Source organism: Mobula birostris, chromosome 14 (genome assembly GCF_030028105.1).
Source record: "Mobula birostris isolate sMobBir1 chromosome 14, sMobBir1.hap1, whole genome shotgun sequence".
In the NCBI taxonomy this organism is placed as follows: Eukaryota; Metazoa; Chordata; class Chondrichthyes; order Myliobatiformes; family Myliobatidae; genus Mobula; species Mobula birostris.
The window spans coordinates 45,775,790-45,800,218 of NC_092383.1; the positions used below are offsets into that span (position 1 = coordinate 45,775,790).

General features: G+C 40.3%; 1 protein-coding gene across 6 annotated transcripts in view; it reads right to left on the reverse strand.

Moving 5' to 3' along the window:
• Positions 1–24,429, reverse strand: part of LOC140209874 (protein unc-13 homolog C-like) — a 923,018-nt gene that overhangs the window by 384,491 nt on the left and 514,098 nt on the right. For all 6 annotated transcript variants that reach the window (XM_072278476.1, XM_072278475.1, XM_072278477.1 and 3 more), the window contains 3 exons: positions 20,227–20,446; positions 7,846–8,073; positions 637–778 (listed from right to left, as the gene is read on the reverse strand). In XM_072278476.1, the coding sequence (XP_072134577.1) occupies positions 637–778; positions 7,846–8,073; positions 20,227–20,446 (590 nt within the window). The remainder of the gene's footprint in view (positions 1–636; positions 779–7,845; positions 8,074–20,226; positions 20,447–24,429) is intronic.

A 24,429-nucleotide genomic window follows, 5' to 3' on the forward strand; every position in this document is an offset into this window, starting at 1 on the left:
TAACTACTATCCAGGACACTTCAAAAGGTGATCCCTCAAAAATGTGGCATGCATCATTAAGGATGCACATCACGCAGGACGACTCTCTTCGTATTACTATCATTAGGAAGGAGGTACAACAGATACTCACTCAACATTTTAAAAATATCTTCTACTCCTCCACCATCAGATTTCTAATCAAACAATAAAGCAACCCATAAAGACAACCTCACTCTATATGCTCTCTTTCGCACTAGTATTTTAATTTTTATATATATTTCTTATTGTAATTTATAGTGATTTTATGTATTGTAGTGTAGTGCTGCCACAAAACAAAAAAAATCATAACTGACTGTACATCAGTGGCATTAAACCTGATTCTGATGTAGAAAATTACTGAATGACACTGACTTCTTATGGCATCATTTGTACTGTGTTAAGATTCAGGATTATTATTTTGGTAACACAAAGCATTTACTGCTTTCACTTGAATCAATTCTTACTTTTTACCAGTAACCTTTGAAAGTATGAATTCAGTGATTATAAATATATATCAAGTATATTGCATATTAGCAAATCCTATTTGGAAGCAAACTATAAAATTGCCCAACTCGATAATTTATAGTAAACATTTAAAAATTGTAATCCAGTACTTACAAGTGAAAAGTTTCATCCCAGCTTGGGTTGAGATTCCCAAAAATGGTTTTAGTCCTCCTTTTGGTTTTACCCACTTGCACTGTGACATAAGGGTCGCTTGAGCCAGTCTTATCTTTCGCTTGTAAACCCTGAGCACAGAGCACTGTATGTACAAGGAAAGCTTGGAATGTTTAATATGTACTTTTAATCATATAGGTAAAACTTAAATGTGATGAAATATGTACTGGCAACTTTTAGTATTTACACATGCTAGCATGTGAATGCTCGGGTATTTTCTCTGGTCAATGGAGAACACCAGTCAAAATATGCTTGAATCACAAAAGCGAGTGTTACAGAAGGGTAGAATTCCTTCCTTCATCACACAAGTTAAACATAGAATATAGTGATGCCTATCCACAGAATTCAAGTCCAGAAATTTGGCATGGCACAGTAGTGGTTAGCGTAATACTTTACAGTGCCAGTGACCCGGGTTCAATTCCTACTGCTGTCTGTGAGGTGTTAGCATGTTCTCCTTGTGACCAGGTGGGTTTCCGCCAGGTGCTCCTGTTTCCTCACGTTCTACAGGCATATGGGTTAGTAAGTTAATTGGCTGCATGTGTGTAATTGGGAGGTGCAGGGTTGTTAGGCTAGAAGGGCCTATTGCCATGCTGTATCCCATACATACATACATACATACATAGATAAATAAATAAATACATAAATAAACAAATTAATAAATACATGGATGGATAAATGAATAAATAAATAGGTAGATATATAAATAAATAAGGTAACGTTTAAATAGAGGGAACTGAATTATCATGCAGGATTCCCTAAATGTTAGCTTGCAGATTCAGATGCTAGTAAGGGAAGCGAATGCAATGTTAACATTCATTTCAAGAGGACTAGAATATAAAAGCAAGATTAAAGGCTGAGGCTTTATAATGTGTTGGCTAGACTGTAAATGGAGTATTGAGAGCAGTTTTGGGCCCCTTATCTAAGAAAGGATGTGCTGCCATTGTTCAGGGGAGATTCATGAGAATTAGCTGATGAATGAAAGGGTTAATGTGTAATGAACTTTTGAAGGCTGTGGGTCTCTACTTGCTGTGGTTTAGAAGAATAAGGGGATCTCATTGAAACCAACTGAATAATGAAAGGCCTAGATAGAGTAGACATGAAAAATTTGTTTCCTATAGTGGGGGAATCCAGTACCAAGGACACTTAGAACAGAGATGAAGAGGAATTTCCTTAGCAAGATCATGGTGAGTCTATGGAATTCATTGCTACAGATGGCTGTGGAGGCTGTAATTGAGTATATTTATAGCAGAAACTGATGTTTTTTTTATTAGTGATAACATAATAGGTTAAAGGAAGAGGGCAGGGGAATGGGGTTAAGAAGGATAATAAATCTTCGGCCATTGCAGTGTAGTGGTAAGCACGATGTTTATTACCGCTTAGAGCATTCCAGAGTTCGGACTTCAATTCAAGCGCCATTCTGTAAGGAGTCTCTCTATACTCTCCTTGTGGAATGTGTGTGTTTTTTCCCTGGTGCTCCAGTTTCCTCCCATGGTCCAAAGGCCCTGTGGTAGGTTAATTAGTTATTAGATTTGGGCTAATCGAGCTTGTGGTTTGCTGGATTGGCATAGCTTGAAGGGCCAGAAAGACCCATTCCACACTGTATCAGAAAGTAAGTAAATAAATAAATAAAGAAAATCAGCCATCATGGAATGGCAGAGCAGACTCAATGGGCCTAATTGCCTAATTCTGCTCCTATGTCTTATGGATATGATAATAACGTTTAAGAGGCATTTAGACTACCCATAAAGAGGCAGTGAATGAAGGGTTATAAATGACATGCAGGCAGATCGTATTAGTTTAAACTAGCGTCATAGTTGGCATACATATGGTGGGATAAATATCCTATTACTGTGAGATACTGTTCAATGTTCACTACTTTGGTAATTTTGACAGACTGGGGCAGGAGAATCATGTAAGACAATAAATAGACAAAATTTTTAAGAAAATAATATGAATCATTATACTGATGATTGTGTCAGTCCAATAACAAGTTATACTAGTTTCTACAAAAGAAATGGACATGGAGCTGGAATTGCAGAACTTAGTCATTGGCTTTCCAAGTAAATGGCAATGACAATGCTTAGGGAGTGAGGAATTTGTTCTCTGGCAACCCTAATGTCAGTTTTTACAAATGTTAGTCTGTGTTAGCTCTAATTTATGTCACATTTGGAAACCTTCAAGGAAATATTGGTTGGGTGACCAGTCAACATTTTTTAACATTAAATTCAGTTTAAGCTGAACTGGGGCTGATTGGTGAGTGCCTTTTTCAGAACATTAAGTAGGATTTTGATAATTGGAAATCCTCACTCCCCAACCTCAGCAGGATTATTAGAAGTAAAAGAGGATGGACTTCATTGCTTTACAAATTTAGACTACACAACTTTACAACTCCTTGATTTCATAGTAAATTTATGAAAAATAAGTTGGTGGAAACATTCAAGTGAAGTTTCATCTGAAAGCATATTTTGATCTATATCTCAAATACCCTAGAACTATCCTGACAACTGTGCAGGTTAATAGGGCTGTTATGGAATGTAAAAGGTGTTTACAAAATTGGCACATTATAGGAGGTGTACCCAATTATATACTTCTCAAAATTAATTAGTTTCATAATGCATCTTATTTTTTAAATAAGATTAACTCTATTAACTTCTACAAATTAGTTTTCTCAAAAGACAAAAGATTTTTAAAATGCATTCCTGCACTTTCTAAATTGTGTTAGATGCTCAAATCAAGTTGATGTTCCTTTTGATCGGATTCAGATGCTATGTGAGGAATTAAGACAGGGGACAACCTTGTAATGCATTGTTGAAAAAGACAGAGCAGCATAGGTAAGTTGTCTCAAAACCTTAGTCAAGAGTCTGTTTGGTGAATTTGCACAGAGTCAGATTCATTTAACTGATCCATTCACAAGACACAGATGTCACTGGCTGAGCCTGCATTTTTTACCCACCCCAAAATATTCATAAACAATGGCTTTTTGAGCCTTTTCATTGGGCATCGTGAGAGTACAGACTCACAGGTATGGATGGCCTGAAAATAGAGATTAGTGAACCAGATGGGTTCTGACTACGATCTGGAAGCTTACGGTAACTGTTACCACTCCTAAGTTTTACTAATAGTACTGACTCCTATTTAGTTATTTGAATTTAAATTCCATGATGAAAACTAAATATACTAGCTTAATTATCCACCAGGTTCCCAGTCACTTGCTCACTAATTTATCCTGATACATCTGCTCTAATTCTTAACCACTTCATTTAAAACTCCATTAATACAACAAAATCCAAAATTGAATAAAACTCCAATAGTGTAGCATATTTTGGACTTTGGTGGCACTGAACCAGTAGATTTTCTATTTTACTGGATTTTGCTTCTATTAATACCCCAAACATTCATTTTTTTAGAAATTTGTCATCCGAAAAAAAAAGATATTCGGCAAACCAAATATCCAATCATCAGGATTTCTGAAGAATGAGATTGCAGATTATTAGAGTTTTCTGCAGGTTTAGTCACTACAGTTCAAGAGTTCCAACGGTTGTTATCAAGCCGTTATAATGGGTGACTTCAATCTACATGTAGGTTGGGTGAACCAAATTGGTAAGGGTGCTGAGGAAGAGGATTTCTTGGAATGTATGCGGGATAGTTTTCTGAACCAACATGTTGAGGAACCAACTAGAGAGCAGGCCATTCCAGACTGGGTAATGAGCAATGAGGAAGGGTTAGTTAGCAATCTTGTCGTGCGAGGCCCCTTGGGTAAGAGTGGCCATAATATAGTGGAATTCTTCATTAAGATGGAGAGTGATATAGTTAATTCAGTAACAAAGGTTCTGAACTTAAAGAAGGGTAACTTTGAAGGTATGAGACATGAATTAGCTAAGATAGACTGGCAAATGATACTTAAAGGGTTGACGGTGGATATGCAATGGCAAGCATTTAAAGATCGCATGGATAAACTACAACAATTGTTCATCCCAGTTTAGCAAAAGAATAAACCAGGGAAGGTAGTGCACCCATGGCTGACAAGGGAAATTAGGGACAGTATCAATTCCAAATAAGAAACATACAAATTAGCCAGGAAAAGCGGCTCACCTGAGGACTGGGAGAAATTCATAGTCCAGCAGAGGAGGACAAAGGGCTTAATTAGGAAAGGGAAAAAAGATTATGAGAGAAAGCTGGCAGGGAACATAAAAACTGACTGTAAAAACTTTTATAGATATGTGAAAAGAAAAAGATTGGTTAAGACAAATGTAGGTCCCCTACAGACAGAAACAGTTGAATTGATTATGGGGAGCAAGGACATGGCAGACCAATTGAATAACTATTTTGGTTCTGTCTTCATTAAGGAGGACATAAATAATCTTCCAGAAATAGTAGGGGACCGAGGGTCTAGTGAGATGGAGGAACTGAGGGAAATACATGTTAGTAGGGAAGTGGTGTTAGGTAAATTGAAGGGATTAAAGGCAGATAAATCCCCAGGGCCAGATGGTCTGCATCCCAGAGTGCTGAAGGAAGTAGCCCAAACTCTTTAGATTCTGGATTAGTTCCTGAGGGCTGGAGGGTGGCTAATGTAACCCCACTTTTTAAAAAAGGAGGGAGAGAAACCAAGGAATTATAGACCGGTAAGCCTGACATCGGTGGTGGGGAAAACGCAAGAGTCAGTTATCAAAGATGTGATAACAGCACATTTGGAAAGCGGCGAAATCATCGGACAATGTCAGCATGGATTTGTGAAAGGAAAATCATGTCTGACAAATCTAATAGTATTTTTTGAGGATGTAACTAGTAGAGTGGATAGGGGAGAACCAGTGGATGTGGTATATTTGGATTTTCAAAAGGCTTTTGACAAGGTCCCACAGGGGAGATTAGTGTGCAAACTTAAAGCACACAGTATTGGGGGTATGGTATTGATGTGGATAGAAAATTGGTTGGCAGACAGGAAGCAAAGAGTAGGAATAAGCGGGACCTTTTCAGAATGGCAGGCAGTGACTAGTGGGGTACCGCAAAGCTCAGTGCTGGGACCCCAGTTGTTGACAATATATATTAATGACTTTGACGAGGGAATTAAATGCAGCATCTCCAAGTCTGCAGATGACACAAAGCTGGGTGGCGGTGTTAGCTGTGAGGAGGATGTTAAAAGGATGCAGGGTGACTTGGATAGGTTAGGTGAGTGGGCAAATTCATGACAGATGCAATTTAATGTGGATAAATGTGAGGTTATCCACTTTGGTGGCAAGAACAGGAGAACAGATTATTATCTGAATGGTGGCCGATTAGGAAAAGGGGAGGTGCAACGAGACCTGGGTGTCATTGTACACCAGTCATTGAAAGTGGGCATGCTGGTACAGCAGGCGGTGAAAAAGGAGAATGGTATGCTGGCATTCATAGCAAGAGGATTCGAGTACAGGAGCAGGGAGGTACTACTGCAGTTGTACAAGGCCTTGGTGAGGCCACACCTGGAATATTGTGTGCAGTTTTGGTCCCCTAATCTGAGAAAAGACATTCTTGCCATAGAGGGAATACAAAGAAGGTTCATCAGATTGATTCCTGGGATGGCAGGACTTTCATATGATGAAAGACTGGATCGACTAGGTTTATACTCTCTGGAATTTAGAAGATTGAGGGGGGATCTTATTGAAACGTATAAAATTCTAATCGGATTGGACAGGCTAGATGTAGAAAGATTGTTCCCAATGTTGGGGAAGTCCAGAATGAGGGGTCACAGTTTGAGGATAAAGGGGAAGCCTTTTAGGACTGAGATGAAGAAAAACTTCTTCACACAGAGAGTAGTGAATCAGTGGAATTCTCTGCCACAGGAAACAGTTGAGGCCTGTTCATTGGCTATATTTAAGAGGGAGTTAGATATGGCCCTTGTGGCTAAAGGGATCAAGGGATCAGGGGGTATGGAGAAGGCAGGTACAGGGTTCTGAGATGGATGATCAGCCATGATCGTACTGAATAGCGGTGCAGGCTTGAAGGGCCGAATGGCCTACTCCTGCACCTATTTTCTATGTTTCTAAGCCACTATAATTTTCTACCTCTTTAAACTAGAATCATGTTTTCTTTTGCTTAACTATTATAAGTAAAATGTGATATTTAATCTGCTTTAAAAAAAATTCTACTACCTCCTACATTATAACTTTCCTCTTTGTTCTTTGATTCGTTTCTTTTACTCTGTGCCTGTGTGTGCTAGTGTGCTTCTCGTGCAATTCTGTACATTCAATAAGGCTCACATAACTGCAATTTATGCTATTGAAGATCATCATCACTTCGTTAAATGATTAACTTTAAATATAATCTGAGTAATAACATCATGTTTATCAGAACTAATAGTACTTGATGAGCTATGGCCAAGGATGCGATTCCTATCTTAAAAGATCTAAAATAAACTAACTTGAAAGTAACTAGTTGAATCTGATCCTAGAATAATTCGAAGAACAAGAGATGTGTTGTAGAGGGAAATGGTAAAATATAGGTTGAGTGAGGTAATCTGGTTGAAGAATTGATGTAATTATTTGCTTGTTTGGCTCATATACATTAGATTCAATATCTCTTAATGCAGATTACAGGGAATTAGAATTTCAGGATGATTTATGAAATAGAGAAGTTGCACCCAGGAAAAATATTATAAGTGGAATGAAACAGAGCACATTTCATTACTTGCAACATAAACATAAACAGATTCTCAAGATAGAAATATGGTCCAGTGGTGTCATATGGCCATATATGAAATGTAAGTGTTTCAGAAATGTGCTATTACCATTTCCACTTCTCACACAAGTTACCTGACAGCTTGGGCAACAAAAATCATTATAACTTGTGTCAAATTAAGCTCATTTTTATTTATTTTACAGAAGATGCCTGCAGCAACACAGAAGACTTTTTATCTTTCATTAGCCTAAGATGTTAGAGGAAAATTAGTCAGGTGATCATTTCATCAACAAGACCATTGCCTTACAGTTGTCAGTGGGGATAATAACTTAAACCCAGTTCTGATATAGTAAATTATTTTTAAGACTTGAACATTTTTGGAAAGGCCTCAATTTTTAAAGTAAATGAAAACTCAGAATGAACGATTAATAAACAACCAAATATTCATAATTTGGATCATAATTTGAATTGTTAGGATAAATATACTTTAGGTAGTCTGACCTGTTATTTTTATCTTTGCTGACCATTTAGATGTTCCCTCCAACACATTTTGCTTTGCTGCCTTCAGATGCTGTGCATAGTCTTCCTTAGACACTTCAAATTGTGCTTGGATCAACTCAAATATCTCAGGCTTGTTTCTCTCTCTGATTTTCATTCTTTCCTTCATGGCTGCAATAATGTTTTGTGTTTTGTCCTCTGCACCATGCTTTGAGCTTTTCTCTGCCGCTCCTGAAATTGAAAATGTCAAAGTGAGTCATCATTTAGAATTTCAAATGAACTAGATTTGTGAAGTTGAAACAACATTAAAAGGATTTGCAGACTTGGCACAGTTGGTACAATCTATGTTAAATGAGTTTATTTTCTCTGCATCTGAACTCCATTCACCCAGATTCAGCTCTGAAAGAAAATCAAATATTCTGATGCAGGGGGCATGGCTTCAGATTTCTGGATCACTGGGATCTCTTCTGGGGAAGGTATGACCTGTACAAGAAGGATGGGTTACACCTGAACACAAGAGGGACCAATTACCTTGCAGACAGCTTTTCTAGAGCTATAGGGGAGGGTTTAAACTAATTTGCCAGGGGTTGGGAACCAAAGTGAGGAAGGGCATTTGGTGTACAAGTAGATGCAGTATGTAGTGAGAATGTGAGGAAGGACAAGCAGATGACAGGGCAAAATTGTAGTCAGTGAGATGAGCTGAAGTGTAACATAAGGGCAAGATTGAAAAGGGTGATGAATACAGGACTGAAGGTGTTACATGGAATAAGGTAGATGATCTTGTAGCACAGTCAGAGATTAGCAGGTCTGATGTGGGCATCACATAGTTGGGAGCTTAGCATCCAAAGATACACAAAGGACAGGCAACACACATCAAAGTTGCTGGTGAACGCAGCAGGCCAGGCAGCATCTCTAGGAAGAGGTACAGTCGACATTTCAGGCCGAGACCCTTCGTCAGGACTAACTGAAGGAAGAGCTAGTAAGAGATTTGAAAGTGGGAGGGGGAGGGGGAGGGGGAGGGGGAGGGGGAGATCCAAAATGATAGGAGAAGACAGGAGAGGGAGGGATGGAGCCAAGAGCTGGACAGTTGATTGGCAAAAGGGATATGAGAGGATCATGGGACAGGAGGCCCAGGGAGAAGGAAAACGGGGAGGGGGGGAAAACCCAGAGGATGGGCAAGGGGTATAGTCAGAGGGACAGAGGGAGAAAAAGGAGAGAGAGAGAAAGAATGTGTGTATATAAATAAACAACAGATGGGGTACAAGGGGGAGGTGGGGCATTAGCGGAAGTTAGAGAAGTCAATGTTCATGCCATCAGGTTGGAGGCTACCCAGACGGAATATAAAGTGTTGTTCCTCCAACCTGAGAAGTGGCTTCATCTTTACAGTAGAGGAGGCCGTGTATAGACATATCAGAATGGGAATGAGATGTGGAGTTAAAATGTGTGGCCACTGGGAGATCCTGCTTTCTCTGGTGGACAGAGCATAGGTGTTCAGCAAAACGATCTCCCAGTCTGCGTCGGGTCTCGCCAATAGATAGAAGGCCACATCGGGAGCACCGGACGCAGTATACCACCCCAGCCGACTCACAGGTGAAGTGTCGCCTCACCTGGAAAGACGTCTGGGGCCCTGAATGGTGGTAAGGGAGGAAGTGTAAGGGCATGTGTAGCACTTGTTCCGCTTACAAGGATAAGTGCCAGGAGGGAGATTAGTGGGGAGGGATGGGGGGGATGAATGGACAAGGGAGTCGCGTAGGGAGCGATCCCTGCGGAAAGCAGAGGGTGGGGAGGGAAAGTTGTGCTTAGTGGTGGGATCCCGTTGGAGGTGGCGGAAGTTACGGAAAATAATATGTTGGACCTGGAGGCTGGTGGGGTGGTAGGTGAGGACCAGGGGAACCCTATTTCTAGTGGGGTGACGAGAGGATGGAGTGAGAGCAGACGTGCATGAAATGGGGGAGATGCATTTGAGAGCAGAGTTGATGGTGGAGGAAGGGAAGCCCCCTTCTTTAAAAAAGGAGGACATCTCCCTTCGTCCTGGAATGAAAAGCATCATCCTGAGAGCAGATGCGGCAGAGACGGAGGAATTGCAAGAAGAGGATGGCACTTTTGCAAGAGACAGGGTGAGAAGAGGAATAGTCCAGATAGCTGTGAGAGTCAGTAGGCTTATAGTAGACATCAGTAGATAAGCTGTCTCCAGAGATCAAGCCAGAAAGATCTAGAAAGGGGAGGGAGGAGTCAGAAATGGACCAGGTAAACTTGAGGGCAGGGTGAAAGTTGGAGGCAAAGTTAATGAAGTCAACGAGCTCAGCATGCGTGCAGGAGGCAGCGCCAATGCAGTTGTCGATGTAGTGAAGCAAAGGTGGGGGACAGATACCACAATAGGTTTGGAACACAGATTGTTCCACAAAGCCAACAAAAAGACAGGCATAGCTAGGAGCCATACTGGTGCCCATAGTTACACCTTTGGTTTGGAGGAAGTGGGAGGAGCCAAAGGAGAAATTATTAAGAGTAAGGTCTAATTCTGCAAGACGGAGCAGAGTGGTCGTAGCAGGGAACTGATTAGGTCTGGAATCCAAAAAGAAGCGGAGAGCTTTGAGACCTTCCTGATGGGGGATGAAAGTATACAGGGACTGAACATCCATGGTGAAAATAAAGCGTTGGGGGCCAGGGAACTTAAAATCATTGAAAAGTTTAAGAGCGTGAGAAGTGTCACAAACATAGGTCGGAAGGGATTGAACAAGGGGGGATAAAACCGTGTCGAGGTATGCAGAAACGAGTTTAGTGGGGCGAGAGCAAGCTGAGACAATAGGTCTGCCAGGGCAGGCAGGTTTGTGGATCTTGGGTAGGAGGTAGAAACGGGAAGTGCGAGGTGTGGGAACTATAAGGTTGGTAGCAGTGGGTGGGAGATCCCCTGAGCTGATAAAGTCGGTGATGGTGTGGGAGACAATGGCCTGGTGCTCCTTAGTGGGGTCACGATTGAGGGGTAATTAAGAGGAGGTATCCGCGAGTTGTCGCTGTGCCTCGGCAAGGTAGAGGTCAGTACGCCAGACTACAACAGCAGGTAGAGAGAGAGGATGGGAGGCTCTGTTGGTTAAAAAAAAAATCAAATGCTTAGAAAGAGGTGACTGACGATCCAAAGATATCGAATCCAATTAAGAAACTGCAAGGGTACAAGTGTGAGGTATTGCACTTTGGAAGGACAAACCGAGGTAGAACATACAAGGTAAATGGTAGGGCACTGGGGAGTGTAGCAGAACACAGGGATATGGGAATACAGATACAAAATTCCCTAAAAATGGCGTCACGGGTAGATAGGGTCGTAAAGGGAGCTTTTGGTACTTTGGCCTTTATAAATCAAGGTATTGAGTTGGAATATTATGGTGAGGTTGCATAAGGCGTTGGTGAGGCCGAATTTAGAGTATTGTGTGCAGTTTTGGTCACCAATTTACAGGAAGGATATTAATAAGGTTGAAAGAGTGCAGAGAAGGTTTACAAGGATGTTGCCGGAACTTGAGGTATATAAAATTATGATGGGTATAGATATAGTGAATGCAAGCAGATTTTTTTCCACTGAGGCTAGGGGAGAAAAAAACCAAAGGACATGGGTTAAGGGTGAAGGGGGAATAGTTTAAAGGGAACATTAGGATACTGTGTGCTCCTTCACACAGATAGTGGTGCAAGTATGGAATGAGCTGTCAGATGAAGTGGTAAATGCAGGCTCACTTTTAACACTTAAGAAAAACTTGGACAGGTACATGGATGAGAGGTGTATGGAAGGATATGGTCCAGGTGCAGGTCAGTGGAACTAGCAGAAAAATGGTTCGGCACAGCCGAGAAGAGCCAGAAGGCCTGCTTCTGTGCTGTAGTGTTCTATGGGTAAAAAAGACCCTGATGGGAGTCATATACAGATGTCTGAACAGAGCCAGATTATGGAATATAAATTACAACGGGGGATAGAAAACACATATAAAAAGGGCAATTTTGCATTGTCATGCAGTTTTCAATATGCAGTAGGTTGGGAAAATCATTTTGGTGCTGGATCCCAAGAGAGGGAATTTGTAAAATGCCCACAGGATAGCTTTTTAGAGCAGCTTCTGGTGGAGCTCACTAGGGGAAAGGCAATTCTGGATTGGTTATTGTGTTTTGAACCAGGTTTGTTTGGGGAGCTTAAGGTAAATAAACCTTTAGGAAGGTGTGATCATAATATGATAGAATCCACCTGCATTTTATGAGAGACGATAAAGTCAGATATATCAGTGGAGTTAAGGGAATTACAGAGGCATGAGAGAGGAGCTTGCCAAATTTGATTGGAAGGGGACACCAGCAGGGATGATGGCAGAATAGCAATGGCTGGAGTTTCTGGGGGAAATTCAGAAGGCGCAGGATAGATTTAGTGCCTATAAAAAGTATTCACCCCTTTTGAAGTTTTCATGTTTTATTGTTTTACAACATTGAATCACAGTGGATTTAATTTGGCTTTTTTGACACTGATCAACAGAAAAAATTCTTTCATGCCAAAGTGAAAACAAATTTTGACAAATTGGTCCAAATGTATTACAATTAATAAGCACAGAATAATTGATTGCATAAGTATTACCCCCTTCTAGTCAGTATTTAATAGATGCACCTTTGGCAGCAATCACAGGTCTCTATCAGCTTTGCACATCTGGACACTGCAATTTTTCTCCATTCTTCTTTACAAAACTGCTCAAGCTCTGTCAGATTGCATGGGGGTCGTAAGCAAATAGCCCTTTTCAAGTCCAGTCACAAATTCTCAATTATTGTTTGTTGTTTTGAAGCCATTCCTGTATAGTTTTGGCTTTATGCTTGGGGTCATTTTCTTGCTGCAAAACAAATTCTCTTAAAATGCATTTCTCTTGCAGACCGCATCAGGTTTTCCTCCTGGATTTCCCTGTATTTTGCTGCATTCATTTTACCCTTTACCTTCGTAAGCCTTCCAAGGTCTGCTGCAGTGAAGCATCCCCACATGATGTATCCACCACTATGCTTCACAGTAGGGATGGTATGTTTTTAATGATGTGTGATGTTTGGCTTAGGCCAAACATAGTGTTTAGTCTGATGGCCAAAAAGCTCAATTTTGTCCTGACGAAAGGTCTCGGCCTGAAACGTCAACTGCACCTCTTCCTACAGATGCTGCCTGGCCTGCTGCGTTCACCAGCAACTTTGATGTGTGTTGCTTGAATTTCCAGCATCTGCAGAATTCCTGTTGTTTAAGCTCAATTTTGGTTTCATCAGACCATTGAACCTTATTCCAGCTGACTTCAGGGTCTCCCACATGCCTTCTGGCAAACTCTAACCGAGATTTTATGTGAGTTTTTTTCAACAGTGGCTTTCTCTTTCATAAAACCACTCTCCCATAAAACTGTGACTGGTGAAGCACCCAGGCAACAGCTGTTCTAGAAACGTAGAAACATAGAAAATAGGTGCAGGAGTAGGCCACTTGGCCCTTCGAGCCTGCACCGCCATTCAGTATGATCACGGCTGATCATCCAACTCAGAATCCTGTACCAGCCTTCCCTCCATACCCCTAATCCCTTTATTCACAAGGGCCATATCTAACTCCCTCTTAAATATAGCCAATGAACTGGCCTCAACTGTTTGTGGCAGAGAATTCCACAGATTCACCACTCTCTGTGTGAAGAAGTTTTTCCTCATCTCGGTCCTAAAAGGCTTCCCCTTTATCCTCAAACTGTGACCCCTCATTCTGGACTTCCCCAACATCGGGAACAATCTTCCTGCATCTGCATCTGCACCTGTCCAATCCCTTTAGGATTTTGTACATTTCAATAAGATCCCCCCTCAATCTTCTAAATTCCAACGAGTATAAGCCTAGTTCATCCAGTCTTTCATCATATGAAAGTCCTGCCATCCCAGGAATCAATCTGGTGAACCTTCTTCGTACTCCCTCTATGGCAAGGATGTCTTTTCTCAGATTAGGGGACCAAAACTGCACACAATACTCCAGGTGTGGTCTCACCAAGACCTTATATAACTGCAGTAGTAACTCCCTGCTCCTGTACTCGAATCCTCTTGCTATGAATGCCAGCATACCATTCGCCTTTTTCACTGCCTGCTGTACCTGCATGCCCACTTTCAATGACTGGTGTATAATGACACCCAGGTCTCGTTGCACCTCTCCTTTTCCTAATCGGCCACCATTCAGATAATAATCTGTTTTCCTGTTCTTGCTACCAAAGTGGATAACTTCACATTTATCCACATTAAATTGCATCTGCCGTGAACTTGCCCACTCACCTAACCTATCCAAGTCACCCTGCATCTTCTTAGCATCCTCCTCACAGCTAACACTGCCGCCCAGCTTCCTGTCATCCGCAAACTTGGAGATGCTGCATTTAATTCCCTCATCCAAGTCATTAATATATATTGTAAACAACTGGGGTCCTAGCACTGAGCCTTGCGGTACCCCACTAGTCACCGCCTGCCATTCTGAAAAGGTCCCGTTTATTCCCACTCTTTGCTTCCTGTCTGCTAACCAATTCTCCATCCACATCAATACCTTAGCCCCAATACCATGTGCTTTAAGTTTGCACACTAATCTCCTGTGTGGGACCTTGTCAGAAGCCTTTTGAAAATCCAAATATACCACATCCACTGGTTCTCCCCTATCCACTCTACTAGTTACATCCTCAAAAAATTCTATACAATTTGTCAGACATGATTTTCCTTTCACAAATCCATGCTGACTTTGTCCGATGATTTCACCGCTTTCCAAATGTGCTGTTATCACATCTTTGATAACAGACTCTGTTCTAGGTGCAGTCTCTCGCATCTCAGCCACTACAGCTTGAAAATCGTCCAGAATTTGCATAGGTCAGTTGGTGGCCTCCCTCACTAGTCCCATTTTTGCAGAGTCACTCAGTTTTTGAGGACGGCCTGCTCTAGGCAGATTTACAGTTGTGCCATATTCTTTCCATTTCTTTGATGATTGATTTAGCTGTACTCCAAGGGATAGTCAGTGACTTGGAATTTTTCTTGTTTTCATCTATTGACTTGTGCTTTTTAAAAACTTTTTCACAGACTTGCCTGGGGTGTTCTTTAGTCTTTATGGTGCTATTTCTGTCAGGATACTGACTCGCCAGATACTGGTGTATTTTTAGTATAATCAATTAGAACACCTTGACTGCACGCAGGTTTATATATAGCTAGGACACCTTAACTAATTATGTGACTTCTAAAACCAATTGGCTGCACCATCTTTCATGTCATATTATAGGGAGTGAAAACTTAAGCAATCAATTATTTTGTATTTTATATTTGAAATTAATTTAGATCACTTTGTAGAGATCTGTTTTCACTTTGACACGAAAGTCTTTTTCTGTTTATCAGTGTCAAAAAAGCCAAATTACATCTACTGTGATTCCATATTGTAAAGCAATAAAACATGAAAACATACAAGGAGGTGAATACCAAAAGAATTTTCAGATATATGAAGAGTAAATAGACATGAGGGTCGATATACGACGACTGGAAAATGACACTGGAGTGGTGGCAGTAATGGTGGAGAAAAAAACAGCAGATGAATTTAATGAGTAATTCACGTCAGTCTTCACTGTAGAAGACACTAGCAGTATGCCAGAAATTTGAGAATGTCAAGGGCCAAAAGTGAATGTTGGTATTACTAAGGAGTAGGTGCTTAGGAACTGAAAGGTCTGAAGGTAGATATGTCAGATTGACTAGAATATAGAAGCAAGGATTGAGGCTTTATTGAGGTACTATTGAAGTCTCACAGTGTATATTGAGCAGTTTTGGGGCCTCTTATCTAAGAAGGGCCACACTGACATTGGAGACAATTCAAAAGAGGTTCATGAAAATGACTGGGATTCAGTGGCTTATAATATGCGGAGCATTAGATGGTTCTGTTCCTGTACTCACTGGAATTCAGAAGAATGAGGGGGAATGACACTGAAACCTATCAAATGTTGTAAGGCCATGACAGAGTGGATTTGAAGAGGATGCTTGTGGAATAATCTAAGACCAGAGGACATAGCCTTAGAATAGAGGCACCTCTATTTAGAACACAGATGAGGAGGAATTTCTTTAGCTAGGGAGTGGTGAATCAGTGGAATTCATTGCCACAAACAGCTGTGGAGGCCAACTCATTGGGTATATTTAATGAAGAGGTAGAGAGATTCATGATTAGTCAGTGTATGAAGAGATACAGGGAGAAGGCAGGAGATCGGGCTGAGACTGAAATGAATCAGCTATGATGAAATACTGGCACAGACTCAATGGCCAAATGGCCTAATTCTGCTCCTCTATCTTATGATCTTCTGGACTACACCCCAGGGTTCTGAAAGATGTAGCTTAAGAGACTGTTTGCAATGATCTTTAAAGAATCACTATATTCTGGAATGGTTCCAAAGGACTGGAAAATTGCAAATATCACCCCATTCTTTAAGAAGCGAGGAAGGCAGAAGAAGAGAAATTATAGGTCATTTAGTGTGACTTCAATGGTTGGGAGGATGTTGGAGTCCATTATTAAGGATGAAGTTTCAGGGGATTTGGAGGCACATGATAAAATAGGCCAAGGTGCCACACATAAGGATACTTAACAAGATAAGAGCCATGGCATTACAGGAAATATACTGGTGTGGAAAGAAGATTAGCTGACTGGCAGGGGGCAGAGTGGGAAGAAAGGGGGTCTTTTCTGGATTGTTGCTGGTAAATAGTGGTGTTCTGTAGGGGTAAGTGTTTTAGACCGCTTCTTTTCATGTTATATGTCAATGATCTGAATAACAGAATTAATGGCTTTATGGCCACCAGGTTTGCAGATGATACAGAGATAGGTGGAGTGACAAATAGTGCTGAGGAAGCAGGAAGTCTGCAGAAGGACTTAAACTGGGAGAATGAACAAAGTGACAGATGGAATATAGTGAAAGGAAGTGTATAATCATGCACTTCGGTAGAAAAAACAAAGGTGTAAATTATTTTTTAAATGGGAAGATATTTAAAAAATAAGAGATGCAAAGGGACTTGTGAGTCCTCATTGCAGGATTCCCTAAAGATTGACTTGCAGTTTGAGTCGATGGTAAGGAAAGCAAGTACAATGTTAACATTCATTTCTAGAAGACTAGAATATAAGAGCAAGGATATAATGCTGAGACTTCATAAGGCATTGGTTAGATCACATGGAGAATTGTGAGCAGTTTTGGGCTCATTATCTGAAAACTAATGAGCTGGCATTGGAGAGGGTCCAGAGGAGGTTGACGAGAATAATTACGGGTGTGATTTGTTACTGTATCTGGAGCATTTGATGGCACTAGGCCTTCTTTCGCTGGAATTTTTAAGAATAAGTAGGGATCTTATAGTAACCTATTGAATATTGGAAGGCCTGGATAGAGTGGATGTGGAGAGGATGTTTCCTATAGTGCAGGAGTCTATGACCAGAAGGCACAGCCATAGAATAGAGGGGTATCCATTTAGAACTGAGATGAGGAAGAATTCCTTTAGTGACAAAGTAGTGGATCTGTGAAATTTATTCTCATAAACAGCTGTGGAGGCTAAATCATTAGGTATATTTTAAGTGCAGTTTGATAGGTTCTTGATTAGAAAGGGAAGTCAAAGGTTACAGGAAGAAGGCAGGATAATGGGGTTGAAAGGGATACTAAATCAGCCACAATGGAATGGTGGAGCAGGCACGCTCTGCCAAATTGACTCATTTTCCTTCTATGTCTTATGGTCTTATAGTCTTTTCTTCTTGTAAATTCATTATTTTTTTGGAAGTTATAAATTCCAGTACTACGGAAGTTTTGTGCCTGAGTCTAGACCAAGATTATTTAACTGGTGCAATTGTTGAATGTATTTTGAGCACTTACAGCACATGATTGATTCTTGACATTTTTGTAAATGACAAAATTAGGCCCAGTCAAGATGTTAATTTCAGTTTAATATTTTTCACTTTTTGAAAATGGCATCTCAGATAAATATGATAAAAAGCCCATAAAACAATATCAGAATTTTCTCCAGATAAACTTAAGAGCAATATAAGCATTTTTCTAATCACTTTCTAAACCTTTAATGATTTGCTATCATGGCTCCTCAAAATGTTTTTCTGTCAACGTACTCAACTCCTGGGCATTGCTTTAAATCCAACAGATGATATATCATGTAGAAAATGGAGAGGCTGACAAGAGATATAGAAAAGGAATGGAGAGACAGGCTCGCACTGAGTCACCAACATTGTAAGGATCCGTTTGCTTAGTTCTTCCCACAGATTCCAGCCCAAGTCTGTGTATTTGCTCAAACCACCTCAGGCAATGATCTGCTGTCCTTCTGGACACTAGCCCTTTTACAACCAACATGTCCTTGACAACTGCAGCCTACTTCCAAACTACCACTTGTGCCACTGCCAATCCCTTCTGAGCTGGCTCCAACCACAAGTCCCAAGTTGTTCTCACCCTAACCTCCTTCATAGTTTTTGCCCTAGCCACTCTCATTACTGATAAGCACTGTGCAGACCCCCTGGGCCACTCTCCTTGCAGTCCCTAAACCCAACCAGGACTGACTGGATTTCTCTTGCAGCACCACAATGGCAGAGGTTGACAAAGGAATGGTCTTTTGAGACCTTAGGCCTATGGTCAAAGTGTTGATTAGCGTGCTGCACAGCAACTGTTTAATGACGTATCTATCAATTTATAGATCTACAGTTGAAGTCAGAAGTTTACATACACTTAGGTTGAAGTCATTAAAACTCATTGTTTAACCACTCCACAGATTTCATATTAGCAAACTATAGTTTTGGCAAGACGTTGAGGACATCTACTTTGTGCAAAACACGAGTAATTTTTCCAACTGACAATTGTTGACAGACAGATTATTTCACTTTTAATTGACTATATCACAATTCCAGTGGGTCAAAATTTCACAAACAAAATCAAAAGAAATCAGCCAAGACCTCAGAGAAAAAAATTGTGGACCTCCACAAGTCTGGTTCATCCTTGGGAGCAATTTCCAAACGCCTGAAGGTACCACGTTCACCTGTACAAACAATAGTAGACAAGTATCTATATCCACAGTAAAACGAGTCCTATATCCACACAACCTGAAAGGCTGCTCAGCAAGGAAGAAGCCACTGCTCCAAAACCATCATAAAAAAAAGCCAGACTACAGTTTGCAAGTGCACATGCAGACAAAGATCTTACTTCTTGGAGAAATGTCCTCTGGTCTGATGAAAAAAAAATTGAACTGTTTGGTCATAATGACCATCATTATGTTTGGAGGAAAAAGGGTGAGGCTTGCAAGCCAAAGAACACCATCCCAACCGTGAAGCATGGGGGTGGCAACATCATGTTGTGGGGATGCTTTGCTGCAGGAGGGACTGGTGCACTTCACAAAATAGACGGCATCATGAGGAAGGAAAATTATGTGGCTATATTGAAGCAAAATCTCAAGACATCAGCCAGTAAGTTAAAGCTTGGTCGCAAATGGGTCTTCCAAATGGACAATGACTCCAAGCATACATTCAAAGTTGTGGCAAAATTGCTTAAGGACAACAAATTGGAGTCAAGGTATTGGAGTGGCCATCACAAAGCCTTGACCTCAAACCGATAGAAAATTTGTGGGCAGAACTGAAAAAGCGTGTGCGAGCAAGGAGGTCTACAAACCTGACTCAGTTACACCAGTTCTGTCTGGAGGAATGGAACGAAATTCCAGCAACTTATTGTGAGAATCTTGTGGAAGGTTACCAAAATGTTTGACCCAAGTTAAGCAATTTAGGGGCAATGCTACCAAATACTAACAAAGTGTATGCAAACTTCTAACCCACTGGGAATGTGATGAAAGAAATAAAAGCTAAAATAAATCATTCTCTCTACTATTATTCTGACATTTCACATTCTTAAAATAAAGTAGTGATCCTAACTGACCTAAGACAGGGAATGTTTTCTAGGATTAAATGTCAAGAATGTGAAAAACTGAGTTTAGATGTATTTGGCTAAGGTGTATGTAAACTTCTGACTTCAACTGTATATGAGGAAACTTCAACTGATTGGTTGAAGTGAATCTAATGCTTTTGTGCTTGTTGATGTAACATCTCTATTGGAGATCATTGTGCTCAAATTCCTCTCAATCTCTTCAGTTTACCTTCATGTTCAATCCAATCATAACCTTTCATCAAAAGAGTTCTGATCGATCTAAGGTCTCTGACCTGAATTGCTAATTCTGTTTCCTTTTGTAGAGAGTGCCACTCCTGCACTTCATTTCAAGTCTTTCCTGTTTTTATTTTCCATTTCCAACAACTGAAGCTTTTTAAAATTTTCATGCCATGACCATAAGTTGTGCTCAAGTCAATGCAAAATCTTTGCTATTAAACAGATTACACAAATGCACAAGAGCAAAAATACTCACGTTGCAAACAGTCAGCATTGAGAAGGTCTTGACACTTCTCATGGCATTTGACACCACACTCACTACATCGCATGCCTTGTCTTGCTATGCCCCACAGCAGCCCTTCACATTCGTAGCAGTAAGTTGGAGTTGTTGCTGTCCACACTTCAAAGTTGTGCGGTGTAGTTGATGATATTGGGTAGATTAAGGCCTGTAATGTTTTCTTGTAAACATGTAATTTCTGTTGAAAATAGGTTTGAGAAATTCCTGAAGTTGGTCATCTTAAGCATTGCTTTAAAATTCTTAATCAAGTAGAAGTTTATGACATTCATTCTATGTATTACGTTTGTGTTCCTCAGGTTTGTGAGTACAAATTCTGATTTTATGTAGACAATCCAAATTTTCAGTGGTACTGTTCTGAGATAATCTGGGTCTGATGCTCAATTGTAAGCTTTAAATTTCTAATCCAAAGTCACAGGATCATTGGCAAGGCATTCTTTCTGGTAACCTAAATAATTGCAATTTCTTGCCTTTCTTTAGATAAATTACTTAACAGTAAATTACTTTAAGTTAATTTTCTTGATCAATAGTTCAAAATTAATTTATTTATAGAATTTAACAAAGATTAAAATCTCATGTACAAACATGTAAATCAGGACCAAACACTATTTCATTATTCCCATGTCTCTCTTTCTTCTCTCCTCCATATTAGTTTTCTATCTTTACTGGTTTCCATGTTTACACTGATACTCTATTCATACTATCATCTCCTTTTCCACTATTCCATGGCTGACAATTCCTTGAAACTAAGCATAACTATTTATGTTTAGAAATTAAATATATGCATTCTTCACTATGACAGCTTGCCTCCTTTGCAATACCTCTTTGCACATGCCATGGCTCCTCTACTGTTAAAAGCCTCAACTAAGCTTAATGATATGTTTACACTCAACTATTCCAAATCAAAACCATCCAGCCTCCTACTTTCTACCCTACACAAACCTGAAACCATCCAAAACTCCTCATACTATGTACTAATTTACCCTATATCTCATTCACCTACCGCTGCTCTGTGGATCTCTGACTTAAGCTAGTGGTAATTGAAATGGTCAGTTAGTAAACTGACCAGCAAGTGTCAAATATAGCTGAAAACAGAGACATCCAGGGATAGTGTATGAAATCATCATAAAACTTTTTGAATTTCATGCAGACTGCATGTAAGATGAGGATTGAACTTGGTGCACTATGCTGTGAGACAGCTGCACAGCCTGCAGCATTATTAGAAGAATGAATAGGCACTGAAGAATGAATAGGTGGCATCCATCATGAATAGGACCCCCACCACCCAAGACAATGCCCAGTTCTCATTGTTACCATCAGGAAGGAGGCACAAAGCCTGAAGGCACACACTGAGCGATTCAGGAACAGCTTCTTCTCCTCTTTCTAATTTCTAAATGGATATTGAACCCATGAACACTACCACACTACTTTATTACTTGTTTTTTTTGCACAACTTATTTTAACTATTTCATACATATACACAGTGTATATAAAAGTATTCACCCTCTTGGAAGTTTTCATGTTTTATTGTTTTTTACAACATTGAATCACAGTGGATTTAATTTGGTTTTTTTGACACTGATCAACAGAAAAAGATTTTTTCTTGTCAAAGTGAAAACAGATCTCTACAAAGTGATCTAAATTAATTAAAATATAAAACACAAAGTAACTGATTGCATAAGTATTCACCCTCCCCCCCACCACCTTTAACCAAATCATCATCTGATGCAGTCTGCAGGAGAATTGTGAGTTGGGAGATTTGTTTTCCAGCATGACAATGACCCAAAGCATAAAGTCAAAGCTACACAGGAAGGCTTAAAAACAACAAAGTTAATGTCCAGGAGGGGCCAAGTCAGAGTACAGACCTCAATCCATTGAGAATTCTGTGGCTGGACTTGAAGAGAGCTGTTCACTCACGATCTCCATGCAATCTAACAGAGCTTGAGCAGTTTTGTAAAGAAGAATGGGGAAGAATTACAGTGTCCAGATGTGCAAAGCTGATGGAGACCTATCCACACAGACTCAAGGCTGTAATTGCTGTCAAAGGTTCATGTACTAAATGCTGACTTGAAGGAGGTGAATACTTTTACAATCAATTATTTTATATTTGTAATTAATTTAGATCACTTTGTAGAGATCTGTTTTCACTTTGACACAGAAGTCTTTATCTGTTGATCAGTGTAAAAAAAAAAGCCCAATTAAATCCATTGTGATTCAATGTTGTAAAACAATAAAACATGAAAACTTCTGGGGGGGGGGTGAATACTTTTTATAGGCGCTATATATACTTACTGAAATTCAGTTTTTTTTCTCTATATTTATTTATCATGTATTTAATTTACTGCTGCTGTAAAGTTAACAAATTTCATGACATATGCTGACATTAAATTTGATTCTGATGTTAACACGGGATGGTCCTGTGACTTGGTTGCAATAGGAAATAATTCTGGGCTTCAGTGGTATGGGAAGCATGTGGCTTAACTTCCCATAAGTCTAGAGTTATGATGAAAGTTGTTGCCTACAGTCATTATGGGATGGTTGGAGTCTGATGGTATCACACTCACACTGAAAGTTGCTCATGTTTAATGGGCAAGGATCAAGTTGGAACCCAGAGAGAGGCTGCAATCTACTTTATTGTTAATCATAATTGTTGGTAGATATGCCCTTCCAATAAATAATTCATTATTTTATTTTATTTCACTCACGCTTGGCACAGATATGATTGGCTGCTGGGACAGCTTCTATGCTGATGACTGACTTCCCCTCTCCAGTTGAGGATTTTGTGATTGCCACCAGAGGAAGTTGCAACTAAAGTAAAGAGCTTTCATTGTTTTAATAGCTATTTGAGAAGGTTTGGTTGATGTTGACACTTCCCTAGACACACTAGTGGACGAGTATTTACAGGAGGTGATGCACTTTACAGCTATTAAGGGGAAAACTTTGCACTGAGGCATAAATGTTTGACTCTGTGTTTCATTCTTCTTTACTCATCCTGTAGGTGGGTGGTGGAGAGGGGATGAAGTAAGAAGCTTGAAGGTGATAGGTGGAAGAATTAAAGGGCTGAAGAAGGAATCTAATAGGAGAGGACAGTGGACCATGGAAGTTGGAAGAAAAGGAAGGCGGTAAGGTGATGGTGGGTCTGGGTGATAGTTGAAGAGGTGGAGGGTGGTAATCACAGAAGGGAAGCTGTGAGAGAGGGTCTCACTGAATTTCAGTCAAAGAAAAGATTTAAACCTCTTCAGGCTAGGCATACCTCAAAGAGACTTTTCAGTGAAGCAGCTGCTAGCTTGTACCCTTTTCCACCCCCGATTTTAGCCTGGCTTCTGCCTCCTTCCTTTCCAATCCTAATGAAAGGACTCAGCATGAAATGTCCACAGATTAGGAGAATGAGGAGAATTAGGAGATTAAAAGTGGCAGATTGAATATAATGTACAGAAGTGTATGCTCTTGCACTTTGGAAGAAGGAACGAAGGTGTAGACTATGTTCTAAATAGGGAGAAAATCATAAATCAGAGGTGCAAAGGGTCTTCGGAGTCCTTGTGCAGGATTCACAGAAGATTAACTTGCGCGTTGAGTAAGGAAAGCAAATCCAATGTTAGCATTCATTTCGAGAGGACTAAAATATAAAAGCAAGGATGTAATGCTGAGGTTATATAAGGCATTGATGAGACCACGCTTGGAGTATTGTGAGCAATATTGAGCCCCTTATCTAAGAAAGGATGCGCTGATATTGGAGATAGTCTGGAGGAGGTTCACGGGAATGATCCGGGGAATGAAAGGGTTAATGTATGAGGAGAGTTTAATGGCTCTGAACCTGTATTTGCTGATGTTGAGAAGAGTGAGCGGGGAGAGAGCGAGGGAAATCTCATTGAAACCTGTTGAATATTGTAAGGCCTAGATAGAGCAGATGTGGAGAGGATGTTTTCTATGGTAGGGGTGTCTTGGACTACATGGTACAGTCTCAGAATACAAGGACATCTCTTTAGTGTCACAAGCACAGACTCTGTTGCAGTGTCTACTCGCCTGCACAGGCGGGCTACGCAATAGGTTCAACAATGGTGTTCACGAGTGTGCACTTTGCAGTAATTATGGTGGTATTTAACTCCCTTCTTTTCACTCTAGTTTTGTTGAAACCTGACCAAAAGCACAGCAACAATTATGCTC